A 9,332-nucleotide genomic window follows, 5' to 3' on the forward strand; every position below is an offset into this window, starting at 1 on the left:
TATCCTCTAATAAAATGAAATGAAAAATGAAATGAAAAGCAGAGCGCATGTGGCGGAAGACAACACTTGTAGTCCATTATAACATCTACAAAGACAGCATCCATGCTTTTAATATTGAACTAGGCAAAGCTAGACAGACTTTCTTCTCGAATATTATAAACAGCAACTTAAACAACACACTCACTCTTTTTGCTACTGTAGAGAGACTGACAAACCCCCCAAGCCAGATTCCCAGTGAAATGCTCTCAGACGGCAAGTGCAGTGAGTTTGCTTCTTTCTTCTCTGAGAAAATCAATAATATCAGAAAGGTGATCAGCACATCCTTGAGCCGCACTGGGGTCAGACAGATCAGACCACAACCTGAGAATGTAGTTACTATGTCTGTTTTCGAAGAAATTGATGGCAAAATATTGGAAGAAACCGTACAGCACCTTAAAACATCAACCTGCGCCCTTGACACTCTTCCCACATCTTTCTTCAAAAGTGTGTTAAACAGCTTAGAAGCAGATCTCCTAGAAGTGGTAAAGGCCTCACTTCTCTCTGGTAGTTTTCCAAACTCCCTGAAAACTGCAGTTGTCAAGCCCCTCCTGAAAAAGAGCAATCTGGATAAGACCATCTTGAGCAACTATAGACCGATCTCAAATCTTCCTTTCATAGGCAAGATCATTGAAAAAGTTGTCTTCAAATCCAGAGTCAAAACACTTCTGTTTAGCTATGCATTTACTGAATGAGCACTGGCCACTGTTCGTCCAACTGTTTTTACTGTACTTTACTTTATTTTATTTTTTATTCTAAACTGTTTTAATTATTCTTATTTGTTTTGATTATTTTAATTTTTTCTATGTAAAGCACTTTGAATTACCAGTGTGTATGAAATGTGCTATATAAATAAACTGGCCTTGCCTTGCCGTCACACGAAGGCAGATCCACAGCTGACCTGAGACCAGCGTTTATGAAGCGCTCAGTGTCAGTGCTGAAGGTCCAGCTCGTGCCCTCGTCCCCTGTGTAGTGCCCTAGAGTGTGTTATCAGCACTGTGTGATGAGAGATACACCGGGGAGAGCCTTATCAGCGCAGTGTGTGTGTGCCTTCATGACCTTCATGCCGTTCCTCTGACAGGAAGTGATGCGTGTGCGGGAGCTCGGGGTTTATAGTGAAGAGGAAGCCGAGTGAATTACTGACGGCAAAACTTTGAGATTTTCTATTTTACTTTTGGTTCTCTTTTTTGTGTCGTTTTTAAAGATGTGCACAGCTTTTAAAGAATGATACAAACCCAGTCCTTATATTACAAGCCCATCGATCTAAGTCAAGTCAGCTCTATTTCTATAGCGCTATATACAATAGAAATGGTTTCAAAGGAGCTTCACAGTAATAAACATGAAAATAACAGAATCAATGATGCAAACGTCATCAATTATGAGACAAGTTGAAATGATGTAGTTCTTGTTTTAATGTCATTTTCGTAATGTTACTGGGATACAGACTATTAGGGCTGGGTAATATAGCCAATAACATTCACAATAACATTTTTCAAATCAGTTGATCTCGATAATTATCACGATAAATGTCAAATCTTTATTTCTTTCCAGTTTAAAGGCAGATTTCTGCTCCTAAGTGAAAGTTCAAACTGTTAATTGTGCTTTTAAACTACAGTTTACGGTCAGAACATGACAAACACTTTTTGAATTCTTTACACTTTTCTAGTCATTTTCTTGAACAAAATAAATATGTATTTCTTAGTTTCTGCATGTTCTAAAGGGGTGATATTGTGTCAAATCATGAAACAGGTGTGTGTCGCCTTGAACCGTATCTTCAGCACAGTTTGCAGTGCAGGCCGACATATTCATAATTATATGACGTTTTGTCTCAGAAATGCTCACTTGACAGTAGCTTGAGTTAAGATCTGTACTAATTTTTATATGGTCAAATTGAAATATTCTGACTTTTTGAGGTTCATTTGTCTTGATAACAACAACTCTTGTTATCATTTTATTTATGAAAATTATATCGCGATAATTATCGTTGTTGTTTTATCGCCCAGACCGCGTGACAACTAGCCCCATCTCTCTATGTCTCAGTATTAGCTTGGCCATGTGAATAACCTGTGGATGGCTGAGTGACGTGTAGATGGAGGACACATTCAGGTTCGTTCTCAGCACAGGACGAGTCAGAGAGAGTTTATTCAGAGGAGAACAGGAACACTCTCTCACAAGGCTCGTTCTCCTTCTGTAAGTGACTGACAGCTGTCCGTATCTGTGAGGAAGTCTCTCTCTCGCAGTCCAGCGTTTCACAGTAACACATGCTTTTAGCCTTAAAACAGAGGGATCCCATGAGAGTGTGTGTGAATGACCCCTGACGGATCGCTGCGACCTGAAGATCAGTGATGGGAAACGAGCCCAGTATTGACAGTGTAACAGCTTTGGTTTATTCGATGATGATGATGTCTTTGAATCATCCTTATTTGAGGGTTTTTCTTTATCTGTGATTTAATTATGACTTGATTAATTCATTTGCACATGTCATCCAGTTGATGAGTGTGTACTCCTCCTATGATGGGTAGAGGTGTGTTCGCATGAATCACATTCCCTCGCTCCTCATCTCAACACTTCTTCATCTCTCTCTATCTCTCTCATCCGACCAGTGAATCTCAGCGGGATCAGACTCTGATAAGGGCCAGATTTGAGGCTCTTGGTGTGCGAGAGGCAAAACTTTAGTGAAGTTGGTAATACAGAGTAATTTACTGCAGACGGTTTGCTTTGAATTGCCCTTCTTTCCCTTTCACAGACTCCGATGGAAACTAGAGAAAAGTGTGTGCTTTAAAATCAGAACAGGAGATTTGATGATCGGCGTGAGTCGGGCTCACTTTGCATCTTATTCTTGTCCAGAACAATTTCTGGAAGACGCTGTTTCTGTCTGTGTTTGAGTGGACGGCAACAGTTGACTTTGTTTTCTCATGATGTACAGAAGCATTTTACCTGAAATCCTTGATTAGACTTTAAAAATCCGAATCGGATGAAGCTCATAAACTGTCAGATCCAGTGACTAGTCCGAACAGACTGGCAATGACATGAAGCCACCAGTCAGACTGAGTTCTGCTCCAGTGTTCACATCTCTGGGGAGTTCGTCAGTGTAAATGAATGTCAGTTTTAAGTATGTGAACCGCGTCAGATGGCCTGTTCAAGATGCTTTTAATGAGCTGGTGTTTAAAAGAAGCTAATGAATGACATCACAGCTGTTTCTCATGTGGCTTTAGTGACGGACACAGCGGAGAACCACTGACAAACGCCACGGTTATGATACATAACACCTGTTTATATGATAGATGCACAAATTCAGATCTCTCTCTTACTTATCTCAATTTTATGCTATATTTTTGGCTTGACAAATATTTTTACATTCTTATTACCAAAGCATCTTAACAGCGTAAAACAACATGACAATATAACCCGTCTGAACCCCAAAAATCTCAGCTCTGTCAACAGAAGTCTGTTTCCCTTGTGTGGTTTTCAGTGCAAGGGTCAGAGGTCAGCACAACACTGTGTCCTGGTGTTATAATCAGTGCAGATGAACCTGACGCTCCAGAGTTCAGAAACCTCCACACCAGAACCAGAACATGACCTGATAGATCATGTTTAAGTTTCACACACGCACACAAACTTCCCCAAACATTCACACTCATCCTATTCAACAATCGCTGCCTGTCTCACACACTCTCGGCAGTGTGACCCGCGGGGCACGTGGTTGAGTTGAGTAAGTGCTTTGCCATTTCTGAAGTGGACATTATATATTCATATGCATGAAGAGACTCATTATCATCATCTGACAATCACTGACCCTTTAATAAATGGCTCGGCGTTCAACATGGCTGGATTTATTCAGTGCGGTAGCTCAATATTAACATAGCCTTTTGCAGCAGTTTTAATGAATGTTTAGCCTATATTAGACATGAAAACATTTGAGATGAAATTCGTGTAAAACTATGCAGGTGCGTCTCAATTACCTTTCCATGCAGTTTTGCAAGTACAAATAGTGGAATTAGTGGAAATTCCAAAAAGAAAAAGTGCACTTTAAATAACTGGATGATGCATTAACGGTAAAGTGAAGTGTGGAATGTTGGACACTTCATGCGATCCCAACTTTAAGAGGGGGAGGGGCTTTAAGACTGATGTTGGATGACAAAATAACCTTATAAAACTCATACACTACACCGTTGAGTACACAGTGCGTAATATGGTCCAAATTCTCTTCCTGTCAATCAGTTTGTGCACATCAGGTTGGCTGAAACGGGGAATGAATGGGAGTGATCCAATTCAGTGGCAATGTACATGTTTATGCTTATTTGTGTTGCAGTTGCTGTTATCCAGAGGGATTTACAAGTGAGGAGACTCACGAGCAGTGAAAGGAATAGTTCCCCCAAATAAGGGCTGATAGGCGACGAGTGTTTAATTGTGAGCGCTTCATGCGGGCAGTTAAATTCTCTCTTCAGAAATAATGGGCAGGTCTTCGTGAAGGCCGGCGGGTCAAGAGCAGCAATCAGGCTCTCCAGACAGCGACTCCATTTTGTTTCTGATGAGATTAGAGCAGCGCTGTAATATAAACATCAGCGTTCAGCACAGATCTTCATTAAGATACATCAGCGTAACGAGAGATGATAGAGTGTCTGGAACCGAGAATGAATTCGTCTCACCCAACATGTCTGGCTGAGCGATTGGCCAGTTTTCTTGAAACATGACTGCCATTTTCACAGTTTTCAGTCAGAGCGTTGTGTTCGCTGGTCTCTAAAGGCTGGGTAAAACTGGCTCAACTAATGGCAACATTTGTGTGATTAAACATGTCGCATTTCTGCACTGCACACAAACCCCTGATCAGATCTGAAACACCACAGGCGGGTGTGAAGGGTTTCTCAAACCTCGGATATCAGTGTCTGCTCAGATGAAGGACCGTCCCAGCAGGGTGATCTCAAACCCATGACCCTGTCTGCTTGTGTTTAGGAAGGCTGTGTTTGCTGCTGAGCTAATCAAATGTTCCCTTTTGTCTTGTAGGCCTGGAGAATGCTGGAATCTGGAGGGCAGTAGATCGTTCCTGCCGTTTGGAAGAACATGAATCACAGATAAAGACTCGACCATGACCATCACCCAGGGTCCACTGGACACCAGATCTCTGCTTTGAAATCTTTTCTTGGATTGAAAGCGTTTCAGAGAAAACCTAAATTGGGAGCCATTTATCGCTCATCCACCTCCAGCCTGATGCACCGACCAATGGAGAGACTACGGATAGAGTCTGGATAAAGAGGAGCAGGGCAAGAAAGAGAGTGAACAGTTGGCCTGTGGGATCCTGCAGCGTTGGGAATTGAGCCGTCTGTTCGCCATCTCTCAGAGTCACGAGGAGCTCTGCTGTCTCAGAGGAGGAGGAGGTTTCTGAGCTCGTATCATCGGCACGGGTGAAATGAAGTCTCGGTGTTGGTCCACTCTCCGGCCCCTGTGGCCGTTGCTGTTAGCTGGACTCTTTCTGTCGGCAGGGGCCCTGGAGTTCGGCGGCGCTCCCGGCCAGTGGGCGCGTTACTCCCGTTGGGAAGCAGGATCGATCGGGGAGCTCAGCTTCAGCCTGAAGACCAATGTGAGCAAGGCTCTGGTTCTGTACTTGGACGACGGTGGGAACTGTGACTTCTTGGAGCTGCTCATCGGCGAAGGACACCTTCAGCTCCGATTCGCCATCCACTGCGCCGAACCGGCCAGCCTGCAGATGGAGACCCGCGTCAACGACGACCGCTGGCACATGGTCCTGCTCACCCGAAACTACCGCGAGACCATGCTGATGGTGGACGGGGAAACCAAAGTGGCTGAAGTCCGTTCCAAGCGCAAAGAAATGGCCGTCGTCAGCGACCTCTTCGTAGGGGGGATTCCCCCGGACGTACGGCTGTCCGCGCTCACGTCCAGCACGGTGAAATACGAGCCTCCCTTCATGGGCCTGATCTCCAACCTGAAGGTGGGCGAGATGCCTCCCTCTCTTCTCAACAGCAACGGCATTCACAACGATCTGGAGTATCTGTGCACCAAGCAGAACCCCTGCCTCAATGGAGGATACTGCACCGTCCAGTTCGGGGAGGTCCACTGCGACTGCTCTCACACACGCTTCCGGGGGAAATACTGCAAAGAAGGTAAGCCTCGGTTCATAGACTCACATTAAGCCTGTGTGTTTTGACGTGCTTCATTCTTCTGTTCATGGCATTGATCTGACGCGTTCAGACTGTTGTAATAGCTGTGCTGACAGAACCCTTTTTGAAAGAGCGGCTGAAGAGTTTCTCTTTCTCGCAGTTGCTGTTCTGAATGGACACTTCTGGTCATTTTGTGTTCAGCCCTTTAGAGGGTTCAGGTTGTTCTAAGTTAGATGAATCACTGCTTCTTATATTTTATTCTCTTCTAAAGCGAGTTTCGTTCAATTCTCTCCCAATCGCTCGCCGTCTTCAGTTCCAGAAAGCAATCCCAATTTCTTAGGCGAGATCCATTTTGTACTCGTCTACACTCATCTGTTACTCTCTCCTCCAGACCCACTGCTTTTACTCTCCTCTCTTGTCTTCTGTTTCTCTTTATCCTATCTGTTCTTCACCTATTATCTCAGCCAGTTCTTTTTTCATTTTCACTCTCTTTCTGTCTTTCGCTGGTTGGCTTTCTGAATCATGCCACCTTTACTGTTTTAGTGGATGGATTTTCTCCATTTAAGACCAAAAGCATCATCAATACTGTAGTGAGCACAACATGCTAATCAAATATACATTTATATTTACGTATAGAAGGTATTATGTCAGGGTTTTAGTTTATATATAAGATTTTGAAAGATGTTTATCATTTGAGAAAAAAATGCGGTTTTATTTGTGTTTAGTCGTGCCCTGATGAAGCTCTTTCACAGATATTCCCTCTATTCCACAGACACAATAACAACTGATCTGACACACACGATTCTGTCAAAGTCTTCATCCTTTTGCTTCTTCTGGTGGTGTGTATATTCCTGTTTCTATGTTTTATGATAGGTTTTCACAAGTCTCTGTTTGTCCCGAGCAGTTACCACATAATAAATCATTTAAATCATAATTCCCAGGTTTTCCAGAATCTCCTGCGTATTGAAACCTTTCCAGCAGTGACTGCATGCACTCATACACAACTATTACAAAAGCTGCATACATTCACCGGTGCTCTAGGAGAAAAATGATTTTGTCTTGTGGGAAATATGCTTGTAAATAGCTCATGTAGTTTCTAAAGGGCAGTACTTAAAAAGAATCTTATGTCTTACTTAGGAGACAAAAAGCTTATGCAATCTTATGCACGCAACTATATATAACTAAGTAATGTTGTATGTATATGTACAGACCCTTTGCAGGGGACACCCGTGTTGGTCAAGTCTTTAATGGATCTCATATGAGACAGAACTGAGATTAGGCATTTGTTTTTCAGTATTCTCTCTCTCTCCTGTGTTGGGATGTGAGTCGGAGGTCGTAGAGAGTTTGATACCGTTCGGCTCCGGGCGAAACAGAGCAGAATACCAATGCAGCACCGCAGGAAGCATTTGTCCTTTTGGATATTGAGAAGCGCTTTCCTTCCCTCTGTGTCGATGTGTTTGAGAAAATGTAAAGCGGCTTGTGGGAGAAGCCGAGTTATTCGGGCGAATAACACAGCGGGAACCATCTCAGTAAAGGGCTCGCAGTCGCTGTGTGAGAGGTTGATTTCTCTGGGAAATCTTCAGCGAAGGACTCGACAGTTCTAGTGTTTCCCTCTCCGCGTTAGATGAGCTACTGAGACAAGCTAGAGGTCCATGTTTCTGATGAGAACAAATAGCATTATAGAGAATCATTGAGTGTATTTCCACATTTAATAGTTCTTCTGAAGAGTGTCATTCCGTCACGTGTTGTGTTAGATGCTGACCCAGTGGTGTGTGTTAGTGACCTCATCTCCAATCACAGAGCGGTTCAGCATCTCTCAGGGTAACTCAAGGTCATTCAGTGTCATGGACTAATAATGAGCAGCTTTTATTGCATTTATTCATTTTGGCTAATTTCTACATATACTAATGTATTATAATATTTGTTATACATTTATAAATCAACATAAAGTTTGATTAGTAAATGCTGTAAAATGGTTCTTCAGTGTTGGTCCATGATACCTAATTAACTAGTGTTAACGAATTTAACCTTAGTGTAAAACACTTTGATCTTGATAGTGTTCAGCGTTGTTGCAGATCTTCAGCTGTCAGTCAGATTGCACAGCTAAACCCTCTCAGAAAAGTTGCGTCTTTAAAATAGCCAATATTTAAACCCACATTCTGTTGCGTTTGGTTCTATTCTGTTGATTTCTGTTCAATTCTGTTGATTTGTTTTTTTTTCTCTCATTCTGTTCTATTCTGTTGATTTCTGTTCTTCTCTGTTGCGTTGTGTTTTGCTCTGTTGCATTCTGTTCTATTCTTTTCAATTGTTGCATTCTTTTTGAATGCAAGAACATGTCTTGTGTTCGGTCCCCTAAGAAAGCCACATGATTCCTCAAGACTGATTACAGTAATGAACTAGAGGTTGAAGCAGTATCTGTTTGTCTGAACAGTGGCAGACGGCAATCCTTCAGGAATTCTTGTGTTCCAGCAGTGCAGGAATGACTGTAGTTTGTTAAGGAGACGCTGTGCTCTGAGTGAGTGTTTTACGAAGCTTCATGTGTGTTTTGCTCACAGAAACGAAGCGGCTCTTCCGCCTGTCAGACGCGAGATCTCAGGCCTCTTCCTGTAATTACAGATGTAAAATCAGATCTGCGTGGAGCAGGAGGGCGAGAGATTAAGGGTGCACATTAAGAGCGATCAGTTAAACGACACGAGCGATGTGCAGTGGCTCGTGCTGATTGGATTAGAGCGGGTTTATGAGCAAATGTCTCTGGTGTAAATTACCGGCAGATGGCTGTGTTAAACACTACACCAGACGAGCTAAACCAGAATGAGGTGTAACGTTAGGCTCTTCGTGTAAATATTATAAATATAACCAGCGCTCAGCCGCTCACACTCACACACACACACACACACACACACACACACACACACACACACACACACACACACACACACACACACACACACACACACACACACACACACAAACAAGCATTAGAGGAAATATCAGTGAACATCATCTGATTCAGGCCCATAAAAACGGTTCGCTCTTTAAATCAATCATCAAGTACATCATTAGAACATATAGAATATCCCTTCCAAATACAAAACCCCAGTCCTTGTTTCTCTAGCAAATAATAATCTAAAAAAATAATCTTTCAAAACTGGAAATCGAAATCATCTTGCCATTTCACCC

General features: G+C 42.7%; 1 protein-coding gene across 1 annotated transcript in view; it reads left to right on the top strand.

Moving 5' to 3' along the window:
• Window positions 1-5,437: 5,437 nt before the first annotated feature.
• The window catches only part of LOC130077780 (neurexin-2-like), a 111,776-nt gene continuing 107,881 nt past the window's right edge, over window positions 5,438-9,332 (top strand). Inside the window, exon 1 of the mRNA XM_056243112.1 lies at window positions 5,438-6,155. Within this exon, the coding sequence (XP_056099087.1) occupies window positions 5,444-6,155 (712 nt within the window). The 5' untranslated portion in view covers window positions 5,438-5,443. The remainder of the gene's footprint in view (window positions 6,156-9,332) is intronic.

Source organism: Rhinichthys klamathensis, unplaced genomic scaffold, assembly GCF_029890125.1.
Source record: "Rhinichthys klamathensis goyatoka isolate OS25496 unplaced genomic scaffold, OSU_Roscu_1.1 h1tg000780l_1, whole genome shotgun sequence".
NCBI lineage: Eukaryota > Metazoa > Chordata > Actinopteri > Cypriniformes > Leuciscidae > Rhinichthys > Rhinichthys klamathensis.